Raw genomic sequence first — 21,710 nt, 5'->3', positions numbered from 1 at the left:
TAAAGACTAAAATTGTTCTTATTAAATTGTACTGACTTTAAAACCATCTGAACTATATTCCCTCAGAATTTCATATGTGCTGCTCTTCACATGAGAAATATAAACAAAAATAATGCCCGACACTTATAAATGAAATAAGCTCACCCTGGTTAAAATAATTATTTTAAAACAAATTAAAAGATTATTATTATTATTATTTGGAAAGAAAGCAGTAAAAAGGAATACTATTAAACAGCTCTCTGACTGACAAACATAAATGAAAGTACATAAAGTCAATCATTTGCAACCTTCAAAACCTTAACATGGCCAAAGTGCTGAGGATCCACTGCCTATACGGTGCTCAGCAAATTCAAAAGCAGGTCTGGAGCCCTGCAAAACCCAACACTTTTGTATTGGTTTAGTTTGGGAATGGATGAGTTGGACAAAATAAAGATAGCTCCCTGAAATCTGGATAAAGAAGGCAGCACTGGGCTAGCAGGAGGCACGAGGGAGACAACCCAGAAGCAGCCATTCTTTCAAACCACAACATGGAACAGAGACACAAACAAGCCATAATCCCTATCCTTCTAGGGGCTTACAAATTTCCGGGGTAGGGAAATCATTTTAATATTATGGTCTGAATAAGACCAGGGTGCTAGCAGGGATCAGGAGTGCACACCTAAATAAGTGTCCATGGCCACTGAGGAAGATGTTCTGATGTGATGCCACCTTGGAGTAATTTTCCTGAGAAAATGGGGTTACTGAGAGGTAAGTTGAGCAGAAGAAAGAGAAATCCATTTACAAGGCACAGAGCATATAAGACCTGAGGACTTTGCTCGACTCCAGGGAAGTTAGAAAACAGTACGCCCAAGGATCTCCTGAAACAGGGAGGGAGTTGTTTTTTTCTGGTTTGCAGGGAGAAGCAGGGTCAAACCTGGACAGCAGAAGGTAAACTGTGGCACCAAGACAGGAAACTGAGGGCGAATTACTGAAACATGCGGGGCCTCTGCACAGCCTAAGGGAGAACAAGACACAGCAGTGTCTGGACGTAGGCAGAAATAAATAGTCTTTGCAGAGCTTCCCAGGGTTTCCGGTTTTACATGAGGTAAAGACTTGCCAACACTGAGGAAAGGGAGAAAATGGAGAGGAGACTTTTTTTTTTTTGAGCATGCGCTCAAAAACTGTTTCTTTCCTGTCCCATCTATAATTTCCTGGGTAAAAATGTCCCTTTCTGAAGTGACAGATTTGTTAGGGAATGAGAATTTTATTAGTTTGCAGCAGACACGGGACACTCTCATTACATAGTAGATCAGGGGTAACCAGGAAGAATGGTGACATTCTGGATAGATGTACAACCAAGGAGTTAACTTCTTTAGTCAAGGAATGCATACAGAAACCTGAATTTGTAAACTGTACTTTTAGTACTCTTAGCTTAAAAGTTGCTCTTTAAAATGTACTTTTTATGATGATGTTTTTGCAACTAATGAGGTGATTGCTAACTCAGCTTTTCTTATAGGTCAAGAAACATTTTTAAAGAAATAACTGAGTCATTCAGTGGAGAACGGACTCCCAAACCCTGTCATTACCTCCCAAAATGTAATTGTAACAGTGTGGAGTACATCTGTAAGGAACGGACAAAATTATCTCTATCTCTTATATCATTTTAGAGTAAGTATATGTCCCATGAGGGAGTTTCCAAACTGCTCACACCCTAGGTATGTACACTGCTATATGTGAAATCAAATCAGTATTCAAAAATGCTGCCAAGAGGCAGGTCAAGATACATGGAGAACTCTGTGGACTTTTCACTGGGAAAGTATAGTACACTTTCCCAGTGAAAACATTTCCCTCCACACACAGAAAATGACATTGCATCAAACTAGATGCTTTATGCAATTTTCACAGTGCTGGACATTTTCTAGTAAAAGATTTGTCTAGTAAAAGATTTTTGAGACAATCCGTGTTTACCTGTTCCTTCATAGAACTACTAAAGAGAACTAACCTAGAGTTGAGCAATAACAAGATGAAATAAAAAAATGCAAACGAGAGGTGCATTATTTGGTAACATATATCAAAGAAAAGGAAAAATGGACATGACATGAAGACTATCTATAAACTGGAATTGCAATTAAGGGTGATAGTTCAATATCATAAAAACACACATATCCTTCTTCCAGAAGACAAATACTGTCTATAAAGTGAAAAACCCAAAGATTAAATGCACAGCTGAGAAACTTTGAATGCATGTATCCCTTAGAAACATGGTCTATGAAGCTGGTATTTACAAAGGCTGTAAAGATTCCTCTCACATTTCTACTCTACTACTTTCAAATATAACCTGCATCAAAATTAGTGGACACTGTAATCACAAACCTCAAATGTAATATCAACACTCTAGTTTAGAACCCGGATTTTTCCAAGCTATAATTAATGAAGCATGAAACCAATCAAGTCACTGGGCCTTATAAATTCTGCTTCAAAACCCCTGTTTCATAGTATTCATATGTTTGATTATAAAATTATATTGTAAAAATAATCAATAATGCATTTTTAATGTAGCATTTCTGAAAAAGTTAGGTACTTTTGGATTAAGGATACCTACAAATATCAAATCAAATCAAATTGCTAAAAATAAGGACTGTTTCTTTTATGTTAACAAAATGTGTCATTTTATATGGCCTAGTAAAGCCAATAAAACAAAAATAAGATTTTAAAAAGCCAGGAAGTAAAAGAATGGCAGTCAGCAACCGTGTAGAAGGAAAATAGGATTACATTTATTGGGTATTATATCAACTTAACTTCTCATAAAATACTCCTGATCTACTTAGTAACTTCAGAACTGAAGTATGCTCTCCAAAGGGAGTTGTAAAACAAATTAGATACAATTACAATTCAATACAAATAAAAAGCCAAACTATTTACTCTTAAGAGTTTTCATTTTATAGCTTTACCATTTAAATTAGACCAGATTTTCTCCTAATCTATCAAGTGGGCCACTTGGCATAAGCATAGCTTTTTTCTAGTATGTTTTCCATAGAGAAAAAGAGATGATGTGAATATATCCTGGAAAACTGCAGTAACCACATCTCCCTAGAGTGAACACAACAAACATCTGGTATAAGAGTTGCTTGTCCTTTCCAACATCACATAGGGGGTTCTTTCACCCAGTATTTTCTTATGGTGTTCTTGTTTTGCTTTGTTAAAAAACAACATATGCTTCTACTATCAATTCTCAAGATACAAAACCTTAAAATTCTGGTGAGTTGGACAAATCACGACCAGGTATACTATAGGAAGGAAAGATACGCTACCTAAGATCCCACCTGTTTCTCAAAGGGCAGCAGATAGCTGGGCACGTTGCCCACTTGTGGGATATGCAGTAATTTTAACCATTGTCTTCCTTTCTTAATTCTGTGCTCCATACAGACAGCAACATGCACAGAATGAGATGAGGCTAAAATATTTAACTTCCTGATGATTTTCATCTTGTTGGAGTCTCTGCGACCAGTCACCTTTCTCCTCTGAGTCTCACTGGCTTCCGTCCACTTTTGAGTTAACAGTTATCTTAACAAACAAGTGAATTTTCAAATTTTACTCAAGTGACAGGACAAATCCTGGCACATTTCCCTCAGGAAAACATAAAAATACAATAATTTTCAGGAAGAGAGGACTCACCAAGTCTAAGTGCACACTGCTTTTTCTTAACTGTGTGCTACATTGTTAGTGTTTCCTGTTAAGCTGAAGGCATCGTCCTTGATTTTTGAGTAGAATTTCTCCCCTTAAAAGTCACAGATACTTTGCAAGGTAAAATATTTTTACCTTGGTAAATATTTTACCATCTTTTTAACACTAAAAAGCATCACCAACTTATGCAGAGTCTAGTAGGCACAGACAGACAAAACATTTGTAAAGCTGTAAGACACAGGGCATATAGTATCTTAACCAAAGGAAGAATAGCAAAAAGATGACCATATCTAAATACATATCTAAAATATATTTCAAGTAACATAGGACTCTGTTTGCCTTTTAATTTCCTACTGCTGTTCCCAACCAGTTTGAAAGTATTTTTTATTCAACATGGAAGATTCAGTTTTATGTTAACAGTAAGGTATTGATTTAATTCTTAAGACATTCCTGAGACTCTTTCAACCGGGCATTATATAAACACATGATAGAGAGTAACCTCTTTGTCATCAAGAGAAAGATGGGATGCTTCCCTTTCTTTTCTCGGGGTGAGCAAGCACTTCACTGTGCTTCTGCAAACCTCAAGGTCTACCCTAGAATTTCCCCCTTTCCCTAGAAAATACTCGTAAATGCTGTTAACATGCACCCATATGGTATACGTTGATACGACAAGGCAAAGTGCTTTACCTAAAAACATCTACAAGCTGGTACTGTATAAATTCTATTCACAAGCAAAACATTCCAGGAAAATTAAAGTTGATACAAGCGGGAAGGAAAATGAAGTTCTCATGCAGTTTAGTATGTTCAAGTTTGGGAACATTTTCAAACAATATCTATGACTATTCCATATTTACAGACATCAGTTACTGACTCACAAAGGAATATTTGTGCCCTTTTTTCAGGATGAAATAGCCAGTTAATATACACAAGGACTACTCAGAAGCAAGCAACTTCTAGAAGCTTCTTTTATTCAATGTGAGTCTCTAACTCCTATAGAGGGTTGCCATGGGTCATGTAGTAAGTTTAAAGAGTGTATCTGTTGGGGCTGGAGAGATGATCCAGTGGTTAAAGGCATGTACTGCTCTTCTGGAGGATGCAAGTTCAGTTCCCAAGGGATCTGATGGCTATAGCCTCCAGGATGTCTGCACCCACACTTACATACTCTGCCCCATGGTGAAAACAATGAAAATAAATTGTTAAAAAACGTGTTTGTCTTGGTATCTGTTGTCAAAGAAAAATATTCTTTAAAAGCTCAAAGAAAAGTTTCTGTCAGCCACATCTAACTGAATTCAAGAGATTCAAGGTTTGGTTGGTACTTGTATCTATTTCTACATTATACTAGCATATCATATATGCCTTTTACATGTACATAACTATATTATCTATCTGTATTGTATAATAGCACTTAGTTTTCATATCATCTGTGAGAATGACATACTTTGAGTAAAGCACCTCACAGCATAAACAGATGTAGCACTGGTAACAAGCCATCACTGTATTTGTGTATACTCCTTCTACAGATAGAAAGCTTAATGGCAAGAAGTTAACACATGGACCAGAGTGCAAAGAACAGGTCCAGGAGGCGTCAGAATCACAGTGCAGGACATCTGCACGGTGATGATCTAAAATGGCTCTTTTTTCTTCTTCTCTCTCTCTCTCTCTCTCTCTCTCTCTCTCTCTCTCTCTCTCTCTCTCTCTCTCTCTCTCTCTCTCCCCATCTGTGTGCCCCCCCTGTTAGTTTTTTGAGACAGGGTTTTGAGACAGCTCTGGCTGCCCTGGAACTCATTCTATAGACCAGACTGGTCTTGAACTCTGCCTCCACCTGCCTCTACCTTCTGAGTGCTGGGATTAAAGGCATGCGCCACCACTACCTAGGTGCTATTTTTCTTTACTTACTATCAAATATATTTTCTGGTATCTCTAAAAAGTGACACGGTAGTAAGTCTTGAATGCTGAAGGAGGCAACTACAGATAGCTCCGTGGGCTAAGTAATGAATCGCTGTGTTTCACTGTTTTTTTTTTTTTTTTTTAAGCAAATAAAACTATTCATACACAGGCCCTCCTCCATTTAATACTTTAAATTAGAATAAATCACCCAAATTAATCCTGTGCACTTAGAACAATTTGTTAAGAAGCCAGACACAAGAACAAAGCTATTAGCCATGGGTCCACAATAAATGTGAGGGAAGGCTGGAGTTAAATCACATTATGCTCTTGGTTCCTTATCTACTCTCTCAGACTGAAGGGCAACATCATTCATTGCTATTAATCATTACAATTTTCTGAGGGAGAGAAGAAAATATATCCGGTAGAGTACAGGTGCAAAGGAGTGCAACAGAAGGTTTGATTCCACTGCACCTAAATTATAAGTTTATATCTTACTATTTTATTGCTAGAAACCACAAACTCAGCTCATAGTTATACTGTTTACTCAGAATACCTCACACTTTCATAAGAAAGAAACAAGATATGAAATGAAATTAGGTGAGGAGAGGGAAGAGTAGAGCCATATTAAAACATATTTGGTGGTATGGAACTTGTAAGATAAGACATCAGCTTTTCAATCAACAGCAAGTATTTCAGAGAGACAAGAACCTGGCATTTGAGGACATGCAATGTCTGGTTAAAGGGACAATGTGTCCCTCTGAAAGGTGGTGGAGAAGATAACCAAATTGGAGGGTGAAATTAAAATGTTGTTAACTAGGCCTTTACCTCTTCAAAATAAAAGAGAAAATACCCAGGAATGTCTTCCAGTTAAAAAAGAATCTGTAGTTTTCAAGCAAGGTTAGGTATATAAATGATAATGGGAATTTTGTATCCCATGATAATGATGCTTTCACGGAAAAAACACACGTCCCTCACATCCATAGTTATGTGTCTTCTTAGATTCCAACATGGTGGCAGCAGTTCAACAAATGAGCAAACAAACCAAGCGGGCAGAAGTATAACACTAATGAGACATGCATACCTCTTGTACTGAGCGAGCTGCTGGCTTGTCTTGATGATTGGCCAATATTAAAAAGGGTAAAGTGCATAACTGTGGGTGCTGAAGAGCTGAGTGAAGTTCATTTCTAGCCGTTTCTAAATCATCCTCTGAAGAGGCACTGTCTAAGACGAATATTACTCCTTGAGATCCTTGGTAGTATCGGCTCCAGTATTTCCTGATATTATCAGCTCCTGTCAAAGGAAACAAATTTCTATTTTAAATAGTTCTCATCCACTTAAAAATGCCCCAATAGGAATTCCTACTGGAAAACAGTGTATCTTTTCAAAAGTGAGTGCTAAAGTCTGGTATAGAGTCAACTAGGAATCTAAAAGTCCCAAACGTGTCGGTAAAGACATCATAGTTGATAGGTAGATATAGCTGTGAAGCAGAACACAGACATTTTAATTGTTCTTCATGTTTTTATATCAAAAGAAGTGAGAAATGACCAGGATAACACCTCTTTTATTAAAGTCAAAAGAATGTTTTCAGATATTGTTTGTCAGTCCTAAATGAACTACGCTCTCCACAAACAGAGTAACAGCCAAACTCAGAGAGCAATGTAACCTAGACATTCACACAGCATCTTACTATCCCATTTCTGTAAGTTTGTTAGTAGTTTTTAATAGAATAATACTATGCTTGAAATATTCCCCAAGTGCTCAAACTTTAATTTTATGTTGATGCTACTTGGAGCTGGAGCCTATGGAGGTAATCAGGTTAGAGATACAAGGACAAGGCCCCATGATGGGACATGGCTTTATGACAGGAAGAACAGACAGCCACACTTTGCTGCTCAGTCTCTCTGACCACTGGTGTCTGCTGCCACATCAAGGCACAGTTCGACCCTCACCAGATGCAAAGCTTCAACCTGGGACTTCCCTCCTCCAGACCTACACTAAATTTCTTTTCGTTAGAAATTGCCCAGTCTGTATTTTGTTGTAGCAACAGAAATTGGACTGAGACACAGAACTGAGCAGCCTTGTTTAACTCCACATAGAGAGTTATTAGCATCATAACTTTTTATGTCAAAATACTGAAATTTGCGAACCACTAAAATCTTGGCCTTCTATATATGTATAAATCCACTTGGGTTTACTACTCATGAGGAGAAAGAAAAAGCAATTATGTGCACTCTTGATATCAATGAGACAAGGTGCTAAGAAGAGACTCTTGAGAAGACAAGTCTTGTCACTCTTGGTATTTCTGATTGAATTGTGCTAGTAGACAGTTTGCCCAGGAAGGGCATAGGCATCTCCCAGTAACTCTTTTTTTGTTTGTTTGTTTGTTTTTTTTTTTGTTTTTCGAGACAGGGTTTCTCTGTGTAGCTTTGGAGCCTATCCTGGCACTCGCTCTGGAGAACAGGCTGGTCTTGAACTCACAGAGATCCACCTGTCTCTGCCTCCCGAGTGCTGGGATTAAAGGCATGCGCCACCACTGCCCAGCCAGTAACTCCTTTTATTTCTTTGTTTTGTGAATACGATGGACTTCTCTGTGTGTATATCAGTGGTGAGCAAAAGGGATGTAGTTAGTTATATAACAAGAATTAGATAAGTAATTTACTAATCTGTGGCATATCATCCAGTCCTAATCAGTTGATAATTATGTTTTAGTCATGCATTGAAAGTTAGCTCCCATGTGTGACATACTGTGTTAAATATAAGGGACCTAAACAATGCAGACTAGACTAGCAAAAGCTGCTTATTTATATTTCTTCCCAACTCTGTATTCAATGATGTCATATTAGCAGCTCCCACCAGGGTAGAAGTGGAAGACAGCCTGGCCTCTGCTTTCCCTGTTGAGCCAACACATCATTGGGTAAAATAGAGCAGCTGCTATTTTCCACGAGAAACAGGAAACCTAAAGGCTCTACTAACAGTCTGTGAAAGTACCAGCACCAAGGTGCTCACCTAGAGCAAGGCACAGAAATTAAAAATCAAGACATGTGAGATGGTAGCTAACATCTATTAAGCACTAAAACATGGGATAAGTCACCATTACAAGATATTGATGAACCAAGGGACAAATAAGCATCAAGGGCATTTGATGAGAAATGGTTAGATAAGGGAACAGGAGGGATATGACCTATGCTGAGACATATTAGAAAGGACAGAATAAAAAAAAACAAAAGATAAAGAGCCAGGAAATTTAAACCCTAGATTATCTGAGATGTGAAATTCATTGCTTAAGTGAGGGGAACCAATAAAACAACAGAGTAATGGAGATTACCCACATGTGAGGTGAGGTTCCCTAAAAGCACAGCCTGATTATAAGCACAAACTTGATTATAGGAAGAATGCTGCCCAAAGAAAGAAATCAGGGGTGAAACAAGTCAGCTAGATGGGGGAAGAAACTCAGTGAAGATCTGACTTCAGATATCTCACCCCAGGTGATCCTCCAAGGAATTCTTAGAGTGTGGACTGAATCACATAAGATGTCCAGTCCAGAATATCTCTGTATAGCTATGAGCCACTCCTGGGTACCTGGATGGGACTGGGACCAGACCTCAAAATTATAACTGGCTGAGGCAGATACTGTCAGCCAAGAGTGGTCCTCAGGAGAAGGGTACAGGTGTGCATCATTAGCAACCAATACCACAGCAGCTGGGAGATGGATGCACTGGCCCAGTAAAGGAGATCTGCGAATGATACCAACAGCATCTGTTACAAGCTAAATCCAGACACTATCCATATGCTAGAAACCCATCCATAAGTCTGAGAGACAAAAGTGACAGCAGTGCTACCCAGCGATGATGACTGTTTAAAAATAACAAAATACTGTGTATGTGTGTACCCAAATTACTATAAATTTTACTAACACAAAAATGTGAGATACACAATTGTCATGCAATAATACCTGTGGTTTGTTCTACTGTTAATTCCACAAAGCCAATGAAAAAGTACGGAATGTTTTCACTGACTTTGTAACCATAAAAAACAATGGTTGCAACTGATCAATAACTAGTTCTGATATGCTTATTGGTGGTCTAAGTGCTTAATGAGGAGTAATTCACTCATCAAAGGCAATCTGATGAAGTAGGTAATACTTTTTAAATTAAAGACTTATTTTTTATGTGGATGGGTGTTTTCTCTGCACCATGTGTGTACAGTGCCTGCAGAAGCCAGAAGAGGACATCAGGTCCCCTAAAAGAGGAGTTCCTGAAGGTGGTTAGTGACCAAGTGGGTACTGGGAACAGAACCTGGATCCTCTGCAAGAACAAGAAGTATTCTTAACTGCTAAGCCATCTATCCAGGTCCAGAGATCAGTACTACTATCATTTTCTATTTATCAACATAAACACCATGACACAAAAGTATCAGGTGGATTTATCCAACACTGTACATTCAAAATACATTTAGATCTAAATTCGGCTGAGATAGGGTGATCACTGACCAGAAGTGATGAGCTAAATAAAGAACTGTATTACCACATAAGTCACAGTGGGGGGAGGGGCTGGAAGCACGCACGCACGCGCGCGCGCGCGCGAGCACACACACACACACACACACACACACACACACACACACACACACACACACACACACACACGTCCAAGTAGCACTACTTCTAAAACATTTCCCAGCCAATAAACCCAATACTTTAAAAGTAACTAGTCCATACAAAACAATAAGGAAGGGTCTAAAGAGAGATTTAGAAAGCTATTATTCATCTTAACACAAAAGACAAAATCCTCCAAAAGTAACGTCAAGTATATGGCCTATAATCTATCAAAAGGAACAAATATAGTCACACACACCATGATGTCCAAGGCACCAAGCATAAAGAAGAAAACAGTGGACAAACATTTCAGAGACTATCCACTGGAAACTCAGGGGACACAATGGAAATCCAAGATGAAGGCAGTCATCTCCTTCAAAGAAAAACTATACTTTTATTTTTCACATTCAGAAATATTCAAGGCTCGAAAATGGAGGGACAAAAATGACAGGAACTCAATCAACAGTACTGGTGAATGGAAAAAAATCAAAGGAAGATACTGTTCTTTTTCAAGTGTTCTTTACATGGCTTAATATATTAATACTTCATTTTTAATAGTAAAAAGATGTCTTAATTTCTTAAGACAAAATCTTCATGCAACCTTTAGTATCCCTGAGTTTCTACACAAACACTTGAGCTTGGAATTCTAAATTGTAGTTTATCTAACTATCAATGGCTTTAGTCAGCAGCAGCGAACCCAGACTAGGGCCATGGAAACTAGCAAAGACGTGATAGGTGGAACAGTGGAGAAAAGGCTATGACACCGACCAAGGTACCAGGTGCTTTTGAGGATGAGACTAATTGATGATCACTTTCCACCCAGGAAAAGCATGCCATCTCACATAGTTCAAAACCACTCTTACTCCACAGACTGAAGTACATTCTATATCCCTTAAGTTACAATTATTACAAAAAATAGCTAGGTACCAAACTCAAACATGATATACATTTTTTTTTTTTTTTTTTTTTTTTTGCCATGGGGGAATTTTAACAGTAGAAGAGCTTTGAAGAAGGTTGTTAGCCACACCACTGAAGGCCCAATAATGACTTATTAGAAGTTGTAAGGATAGGCTAGGGACATGAATCAAGAGGGTAAAGGGATTGCTGTGCCAAGATGAGGACCTGAGTTCAGATCTCAGAACCCACATCAAGCCAGACCTCTTCCCACAGACAGATGGGAGGCAGAGACAGAAAAAGCCACAGAAAGCCCCCAGGTCAACTGGTGAGATCTTATACACAAGGCGGTGAACAAGAGATCCTAGAGGACGACAGGAAGCACGGCCGTTGTGACAGTCCTCTGACCTCCACTATGATATGCAGGGTTGTTTTTTGTTTTTGTTTTTTAAATTTCACTTTACATTCCAACAACAGTATCCGTCCTCCCACCCCCTCCACCTTCATCTCCCCTTGCCTCCTCACACCCTGCCCCCACCTCCCTGTCCTAGGGTTTTTATGGCTACAACAAAATACCATGACCAAAAGCAATGTGGAAAGTTTCAGCTTACAGTTCCATATCACAGTCTGTCACTGAATGAAGTCACGGCAGCAACTCAAACAGGGCAGGAAAACAGAGACAGGGACTGATGCAGAGGTAATGGAGGAGTACAGGTTACTGGCTTGCTCAAATAGTTTTCTTAGAGTACCCAGGATCACCTGCCCTGGGATGGCACTGCTTACAGTCAGTCAGGCCTTCTCATCTCAGTCATCAATCAAGAAAATGCACCACAAGCTTATCACAGGTCTATCTGGTGACTCAAGCATATGTCTAGTAAATTTAAAACTAGCTAATGTAAGTGCGCGCGCGTGCGCGCGCGCACACACACACACACACACACACACACACACACACACACACACACACAGAGGTATTATGATTTTCCTTTTAAGTGTAAGGAATCTAAAAGTTCATTCTAACAGCTACCAGTAAAGTCACATTCAAGAGACCATAACAAGAACAGAGGAAAATGGCAGAGACATAACATGACCTCATGGTCAAAATCGTGTTTATGGGATACCATGGATGTTAATATTTTCTAATTAGTTGTCAACAATTTTGCTCATCAGGTCCTAGGGACACAGCAGTCAACAAAACAGACTTAAAAAAAAAAAGGAAGTCTTTTTTATACTGCTGATAGAAGATACAGCTTATGGTTACAGAGATTTAAAAAGAAACTCTAAATATTTGCCTTATCTCTTGTAGGATCATGAAGATACCACTCCATATGCCTGACTAAAATGGACACAGCATGTGCACTTCTCTCTCAATAAAGGGAAATGACATTTTATCTGCTATAGCTTTCAGATTTCTTTGGTGATATGGTAGGTGTTTGAGCATTATTAGCCTTCTAAGAGCCTTAAAAGAAACATGGGTACATGCTGGGGCATCCAAAATGGGATCCACTAGAACACTAGTAAGAAACTGAATCAACCACTTATTTCACAAGGACTCTAGATTAGGCGTGCAAAAGAAATGCCTATGATCAAACCAATGACAGAAGACTTCTGTAATTTGCAAGCAAAGAGATGCTAAGTGCCCTCATATTCAGTTAAAAGGCTATATATTCCCTAAGAGTTGTTTTCCAAAAGATAGGTCCAGTGAATTTAAAGAGGGATATTCAGAAGTCCTTAATCTCAAAAGCATTCCTATGAAAGCTAATCTGCAGTTCAGTACTATCCAACTGACATTTCTGAGACTGGGATGATGAAAATATTCTTTAGCTGTGCTTTTCTGTATGGGGGCAACCTACAGCAAAGTGGCTACTGAATGAAGTAGCACTTGAGATGTTGCTAATGGGAATGGAAAATGGGACTATTTAAATTTAAAATATCACATGTAGCTAGGAACTACTACTGTATTGGCAATGACACTCTAGATCTGGCGAATACTTAGAACTGACAAGAGTGATGGCTACATCACTAATACAGGCACAGGGGTCCACTTACACCTCTAAGTAGGGATGTGTAGAGCCTCACTGGTACAGCAGAGGCTGCGGTCATGGTTTACCAAACATGGCTCCTGAGAAGGCAACTGCCAGAGACCATGGCAGAAGTTGACTAGGATTGTACTCATCACCTGTGGCAAGAGTAAGGATAGGAAGTTTAGATTAACTCCTCTCCACCCTCTTACCAAGGCTTAATTAATTAAAATGGGTACAAATAACTTCCTTCCAAACAGCTTAAGTGGTGACTGGAGACCCATTAACAAGACAGTTTTTTAGTTACAATTTGTCCTAAGTATTTTTTTTCTTTTTTTTTTTTTTTTGGGGGGGGTGCTTTTTCCAGAAAGGGTTTCTCTGTACCTTTGGAGCCTGTCTTGAAACTCACTCTGTAGACCAGGCTGGCCTCGAACTCACAGAGATCCACCTTCCTCTGCCTCCCAAGTGGGATTAAAGGCGTGTGCAACCACTGCCGGGTATGGGTCTTAAGTCTTAATGAAAACTTTAGACTTGTGCACAAATAACCTCAGCAGCAATATTTTCAAAGGCAGAGCTTCCAGCACAGGAGAAATGTCCAAAGGGCAAGAGAAGGGATGGGCGGAGAATGGCTTCAAATTTGTTTCCCTTTCCTCTCATCTATAGAACTTCAGTCTTACTTTTTTGGGGGGAGGGTGCATTGGGGACCAAATCTAGAGCCTCGCACATGACAGGGATGCAATCTACCACTTGAGCTATCCCCAGCCTATTAGGCTTTTCCTCTGACACAAAGTTTTGCTAAGTCATCCAGACTGATCAGCCTTGAAGTTGTGAGCCTCCTGCCTCAGTTTACTTAAATAGATGGATTACAAACTTGTGCCACTGGGACTAGCATAATCTCAGTCTTTTTGACTAATAATTTCTTTTGATTCTTTTACGTTCTATCAGTCTGCTTTTTAAAGATGAAATACTAAGAATTCAGCAAGGACAAATAGATAACAGATTTAGAATCTTTTTTTTTTTTTTTTTTTTTTCTGACGGCAAACAAGATTTTTTTTTTTCTCCCTTTTGCTATATGGGGACTGCCTCCTAGAAAGTGAGGGTAGCTCCAGGGCTATGGGATAAATGGAATGTGCAATGTTTAAGAAATGATCCCACGGACTGATGAAGAGAGAATTAACACTAGGAGAATGGCATACCCAAACAAGGAAGGAGGAACTTCAAAGATCATAAGCTGGGAGATAATGGAGATGGGTGTAGAGACGATGAATCACAGTGACAGTGGGTATGTCACATGACATCAACAGTCACAAGCTAACAGCACACATGAAGAACTACACAACCCTAAGGAACATGACCTGGGACAGTCTTGTCTATGTTAAAAGAACCTGTCTACTGTTCATTATCTGTTAGTAATTCTGTTAGACACCTACCCATATCTGAGCTCCCTCCAGGCTCAATCTAGCAAGCCTTCGGCATTCACAAACCTGGAAGAGTCTGCAAATACCCTATCAAGTCCTGAACAGATGGCTAACTACATAGCCTAAAAAAGATGAACTACTTGCACTTACTAAAAATCCATCAAGAGAAAATGTTGGGTAGGAACAGTTAACCAAACCAAACCAAAGACTAGAAGAGCTTAAAGGAATTGTGTAAACTAACAGCTTTTGTCTTCTTTTTCCTTTCCTCGTCCTCCGCTTCCTCTTCCTCCTCCTCCTCCTCTTCCTCCTCCTCCTCCTCTTCCTCCTCCTCCTCCTCCTCCTCCTCCTCCTCCTCCTCCTCTTTTTGAGACAGGGTTTCTCTGAGTAGCCCTGGCTTTCCTTGGAACTCACTCTGGCCTTGAACTCACAAAGATCTGCCTGCCTCTGCCTCCAGAGATTAAAGGCATCTACCTTCTGTTTTGGACTCTGCAGTACAAAAAGCCTGAGGAATAAATATAAGAGACTCTGGACCCAGAGTGGGATAAGTACGTCAGAGCAAAATATAACTGGCAGAGGGAAAGCCACCAAGGAAACCCTGGGGGTGAGTGTTTATCCTTCTGGAACTCTGCCAGCACAGAATAGACACAGTGGTGAAGGACATGGCTCCTATCTACCTGTCTGTTTGCCCTCACTTTGCTGGCTGAACACCACCGAGGAGGGCAGATGTTTAGTTCACAGTGCTATCAGCCTGGCCAAGGTACCTTGGCAATGGAGGCTGCAGCAGTGAGAGAAAAGACCCCAAGCAAAGAATCTAAGACGCTGGCAGACTGATAAATGCGGTTATGGGCAGACACCAACAGGGCCTCCTTCAGTTATACAAAGAATAGTACAGACAGAGGCATCAGTTCTGGCCATCTGACCATCTGTTGGCTCAGTATCAGACAAGACAAAAATATAAATTACATAGAAGTAAAAACCAAGACTTGATTTTCATAACATCTACATACTTAGGACAAGAGATACCTAATATGTTTGCTAACATTAAGCGGCAGCTCTCAAAGTCTAGCCTTTGAGTTCCTTTCAGGAGGCTCAGAACCCCAAAGCTATGGTTATAGCTAGACTAGGACATTGTATGCTGTTTTCACAGTGTTGACATTTTCACTTTCTCCGCAAAGTTGATATAAGTAAAACTGCCCATGGGTGATGACATGAATGCAGGTTGAGGTAGCAGCCTGTTATTCATGCATCCCTGGCTGTCACACACTTTCAGAAAGAAGAAAAAAAAAAAGAGTCATTTTAGTCTAAGAGTATCTGAATCAGGAAGCAAAATTTGTCAGTCTTATTAAATTAAGCCAAAGGCATCTTTTAACACATTCCAGATAACTTAAAGGGTAGCATGCAGTAAGAATACTTGGGACATACTAACGCAGACAACTAGTTCAAGGATAAATTGTGCAACTGTTGGAGTTGTAAGTTAAACCACCTGCTTTTTTCCTTTCCATTTTTACCTGGAATTTTAATGGATTCAGAGTACGATTTATGTTACTTCATGGAAAATAAACAACTGTATTATTCATTGTCAAGGATAAAATTTATTTTCAAGCAAAAGCCAGAGTTTTGGAAGAGCTGTATCTGCTATTATGCACTGAACAGCTTCTCAATGAGGAGACTTAGAGTAACATTAACAGAAACATATTTATGGTGCAACGTGTCAGCATTTGGAAAAACCAAAAGAACTTAATGAATCAAGACCTTCCAAATGATCGACATATGAGGCTACAAAGTCTTGCACAGATTTTTAAAAAAATGTACTGGTACAAATCAGTTATGGCAGATGTGGAGGAACGAGGCACACTGATGCACATCCACAAGCCAACTGGCATTCAAGAGTCTACCAGTTGATGGATTTCAGTGGAGTGCCAGAGCAAACAACCAACAGGTATCCAAAAAGGCCATTAAAAGACACCCCCCCTTCTGGATTTGCACATCTATGTGAGTCTGGATTTTCTCCACATACTGCAGTCCAAACTATATATAACAATAGATTCATGATAGAAGCAGGTATGAGAATCACACCTTCTTCTATTACTAAAATGGATATGTTATCATCTATATATTTGTTCTTGAATATTAATTTCCATTCAAATACTGTTTTTATTAATATGCATTGAGTTTATAATTATTGCTTTTAAAGAAATTTAAAGGTATTTCTAAATTTTATCACACTTAACTTGTAATGTAGTAAATACTGACACACAGAGACCACACCAGGGAAGGGTTTGGAGGTCTCAGTTTTAAAAGCATAAAGGTGCCTGAGACCCCAGACATTCATTACAACTAAATATACTCATTGTCTATCAAAATTTAGGCATTTGGGGTTTTATTTGAGAAGGAGTAAGAGTCTTACTTTAAATTACCTTTCTCCTTACTCTGTCTCATTTTCAAAGATGGGAGAACGAGAATTGGTAATGAAATCTCAAAACCAAGAAAAACATAGAATGATCACATAATCTCCATAGGTTCAAATAAGAATCCAACATATTTTAAAGTCTAGAGAGATTTTTACAATGTATATAGCCAAAGAAAACAAACTAAAACTAGTATAGCCTTTGAAGATCCCAAGGGAGGTGGTCCTTAGACTGTGTCCTATAAAACAGAGCTTTAAACATCACTAATAATTGACACACTAGCTATTCACTTCACAATTCATCCATTCTTTCAATACATGTTCTGGGGTGTCTGGCATTTAAAACAAGGTTACAATGTCACCTTCAGTGTCAAGTCCTAACAGCCAGACTTGAGCACTCCTCATCACTGCACTCTGCCTTCTCTTCTCTCTCCCACCTCCTTACTCGGCTGCCGAACCTCATCACCTTCCATCTCCATCCCAGAATGGCTTTCAAATGGGCTGTGGCACAGATCTAACAAAAACCTACTAAATACTTTTAAAAAGTTAGCTAGAATTGTATCAGCACACAGCTCAAAAATATTAAATGTCTCAAATGTCAAGTTTCAAAAGTATCTGACTTAGCATTTAGAGTTCTCCACAACCAGGCTCTATTTTGGCACGCCCACTGCTTTTCTGCATTGCCCTCATACGTCCCACAAATGCAACGGAGCTCCTGTTCCCCTGGACCAAGTCCAAGTTTCTCACCCTCCTGCTTCTGGTCCTGTTATCTCCTCTGTGGTGACTTCTGATTGTGCCAATTCTCCTCTGAGCCCTTAGACATTTAAACCACTATGTGTCCTCCAAGGCCTAGATCTAATGGCATCCACTGCACCATGCTTTCTTTGATCTTTGAAAGGTGAAGCCTATTGTTCTTGGTTCTCCTTGTATCACTTTGCACCATGTAGCACAGTTATCTAAATGTATACAGCATCTTCCAGAGTAGACTGAAAGTCACTGGGAAGTTCAACATATTTAATGTACTTTATGTACAAATTAATAATTTACTTAATGTATTAAGTCCATCTTCATATTAAAACATGTGTAACACAAAGTTTTGTGCATAATTAGGACACAATTAATACTATTCAATGAGTTAAACTTTGTTGTAAAATATTATTTAAAGTTCTCAAATGGCAGAATGTAGAATTTGCCCCTAAGTCATTCCATGTCATAGAAACAACTCACTGTTTGTCTAAAGGTGGTAGTCTGTTAGTATAGTCATTTGTATTTCAGTTTTACATTTCTGCTAATATTACATAGCTTCCTTAAACAGATCTACAATTAATCATCACTCTACTAATATTTGAATGCATGCAGTCTCAATGCAGCATGTGCTGAGTGCTTTACATACAAGCACTGCCCTGTGCTCTTGGGAGGCTCTGGATGCAGTTCTTCTCACTATCCTGATACCTAAGTAGCAACCCAGAGAGACTGAAGAGAGGGCAGTGAGGATGCTTCCTGGAAAGATGGCTTCTGCATTCCTGCAAAAGCAAGGGCTGACTCCCTAGAACACTCACAAGCCCCGAGGCAACCACAACTGTGTATTCTAAGATCTAAGTATTTATTAGCAGCCAATTTTGGAGCCTGATGATATGAAAAGCATAGCACTTCTATAGTATTTTAGAAAATCTGATGGCCAGATTAAAAAGCTAGTATATGGAGAATTTTGCTCAAAATTGTGTTGGTTCAGCCAACACAACTTAACCAGAAGACCCAGAACAGGAAGTTTCTAATTGAAGTGGAGGGTGGGTAGCTGTCACTTACTTGATGAAAATAAGTTCTTCGATAATGTGCAAATGCACTGTACATTACACTGGCTTGTAATTTCTCCCCCAACAGTGTGTGTGTGCGTGCATGCGTACGTATGAAAAACTTTAACTTACCTATCTTATGAGAATACCAGTAAGAGATGTATATGGCTATAGATTAACACATATTCAAAAAACACTGACAATGTTTAAAACCAGCAGTACCTTACCATATGTAGAAGAGAAGATAAATAAGAACAGTCTGATCGTAAGCCTTGATTACTCAAAGGAAACATATTAATTTTGTTTCACACTAACTGCAATTTCATTCTAAATTCAATCTGACCTCACATGTTATCACCATCTAGCCTACTTACGTAAAAACACCAAAATTTGGTGTAAAACTGCTCTATGCCTGATTCTGCCCTGGTTTTCTCTTTTTCTCTTTTGACTGCCCTCTTGGAAATACTACTTCAACTCTTAAAGGCAAAGTTCAGCTTTCTTGACAGATCACATTTTCTGTCACCCCCTAAGCAGACTGATTATAGAAGTGTAGCCAGGATCATGTTTAGATATAAAACACAAACCAGTGAATGTCAAAGGAACCGTCTAGACAGACTTTAGGGAGGTGACATTAATGTTTAATTTAATGGCAAACATACACTAATTTACATCATGATCTGAATTATCTAATTAAATAAGTGAATGTGCACTGCAAATTAAGTGTAAATACAGATGGCTCTCAATTTAGGGATAAATTATGTTTTAAAACTTTCCAAAGCTTCCATTTTTCTCCAGAATTCAATAAATGATTTTCTTATAAAAATAAGTGATGCATGCATGGGCCTTGGACCCAGTCCTGTCCAGCAGGCTAGTCCTCATGGATAGAAAGGTGACAGAAAGACAAACAGATATCGCTTCTCAACTCTCACTACCTGGTTTCAAAGCCAAGCTCTGTCACAAGGCATCATAAGGGACCAATCATCCCAAGGTTCAGTTTCCCTCCAAAATATAAAAATAAGAAAGGTACTTCATCTCACAGGACCATGAGGATAAATGAAAAATTTTAATTATAGCATTTAGAATATGTTGTGTTCACAAACATTAACTGTCTTTTGTTATTTTTAAATTATTATATAGTCACTATGTAAGCCTATGTGCTGAGTTCTAAGACCTAGAAGTAAAAGGCTAGGAAGTACTGAGGGTGGTAGGCAATGGCAGTCATGTCCTTACAACTCCTGAAGAAGCCAATGCTATGAAAACCAACCAAGCTTTGACTTGGAATTAAGCCTTTCTCATCTCCTGGTAACTTTCTCCTTCAGCCTAGCCTGTATCTCCCTTAGCCTCAAGTCATTTTTATTCCCACAGTGTTTCCCACTCTGTCTTTGTGTCCAGATTTCTTTCCACCATTAAAAAAAATATAGTCGTTCTTCAGATGAAAATGCTCCATATTGTAATAAAGCTAGCTTTTGCCAGATTTTAAACCAAACCAAACAAAAACACAGAAAAGAGTATAATTAGTCAAAGTGGCATTCATGAGCCACTCCAAGGCCGACACATGGTATACCATGCATATTATACCATGCTACTGTCATGCTCTTCTTTCCCTTTTGTTAGAAGTGCTGAGATAGCCAAAATTCTGTCTCATTTCATCAAAAGCTCACATGGCTGCCCCAGTGAGAGCCCAGATAGTATAGACTAAAGCAGTGGCTGTTATGCGTGGACGCATGTTCAGGATTTCCCTTTTTCCTGCCAAATATCACTTTTTAAATAAGTATAATTGGATTAATAATAGCAGAAAAGCAAACACAAACCTAGGCACAAAGTGGTTTCATTTTCTCAGGCAGTCTTGCAATTGTTTATAACCCACTTCTTCACAGCTTTTAAGTATAGTTGCTTCACCAGGTACCTGTCTCTCATCAACTTTGGTAGACACCAAAAGAATCCTTGTTTGTCAAGTTCAAATCTGCATCTCTAGGTGCCTCATCAAGGGCTGTCTAAGAGCAGACAGTCAATATTTATTAGCTATAATTAATAAATGAATATTATGTTGATTCATCATCCATCATAGACTTGAGTATAAACAGTTTCTTGCTTTTGTATATTCTAAGAATAACTCTTGTCTGTTCCCTCTCTTCCTTCTGCATTTATTTGGATTCTGCAGTAGTCCATATCATTCCTTCTCAAAGGAAGCTTTCCCTTTGTGCTTAGAAATTGCCAAGATGAAGGGGAAATAGTGACAGGATCACTCCACTCCAGACAACTCCAGACAAGCAATCCCTAGAACTGAAGTTGGATGAATGGAGCACTAAAATCATATCTAAAGGTGATCACACTTCCTCTTTTACATAATTATTATACATTAAAATAAGGTTAGTCACTAGAACACATGGAGCACTGAAGAGATTTCATCATACTGAGTCCTGCCATTAAATAGTAATTGCCAACTTTCATCTTTAATGCTGTAGAATATACCTTATTATCTCAAGATGCAAGTAGGACCCTCAAAATGAAATTAATTTTAATTAGCCTAGACATGTGTGTCATAGAGCACTTGAGGACAGAAGGCAATGTGAACAGAGTGTCACAGTATAAAATGCTTAGGAATCAGAGCACTACCAAAGAGAAGATGAACGAGTTTGTATCCGCCCGAGGTCAAGACCTTCATGTTCAAGTAGTTTCCCATGAAGAACACACTCAGAAGTACGAAGTGTGATTCAAAGGATGATAAAATCCCACCACCTAAGCTTTATCAGATTGGGGCAGCTGAAGAATATATTTGCCTGATGATGCAAACAAAACAAACAACAAAAATCAACAACTGTATGGGATCCAGTGGAGTTCTACAATGCCAAATTTTCTTAAAGCTGTAATATTAGGCAGGGACCTGTTTTCAAACTCTTTTTATTCTAGATGAGTGAAAACAATGGTAAGGAAGAGATGAAAAATCTCCCTAAATAGGACATATCCAGTTTTAGACTTCATATTCTTAAATTTTTCATAAAGTCACCTGCCATAGTAATGCAACACAAAGTG

General features: G+C 38.8%; 1 protein-coding gene across 4 annotated transcripts in view; it reads right to left on the bottom strand.

Annotated features, from left to right (window-relative positions):
• Positions 1-21,710, bottom strand: part of Arl15 (ADP ribosylation factor like GTPase 15) — a 369,445-nt gene that overhangs the window by 180,419 nt on the left and 167,316 nt on the right. For all 4 annotated transcript variants that reach the window (XM_027401436.2, XM_027401437.2, XM_027401438.2 and 1 more), the window contains one exon: positions 6,632-6,840. In XM_027401436.2, coding sequence (XP_027257237.2) covers positions 6,632-6,840 — 209 coding nt within the window. The remainder of the gene's footprint in view (positions 1-6,631; positions 6,841-21,710) is intronic.

The sequence above is a fragment of the Cricetulus griseus genome, chromosome 2 (genome assembly GCF_003668045.3).
Source record: "Cricetulus griseus strain 17A/GY chromosome 2, alternate assembly CriGri-PICRH-1.0, whole genome shotgun sequence".
Lineage (NCBI taxonomy): Eukaryota > Metazoa > Chordata > Mammalia > Rodentia > Cricetidae > Cricetulus > Cricetulus griseus.
This window is presented reverse-complemented; position numbering and strand designations above follow the sequence as displayed.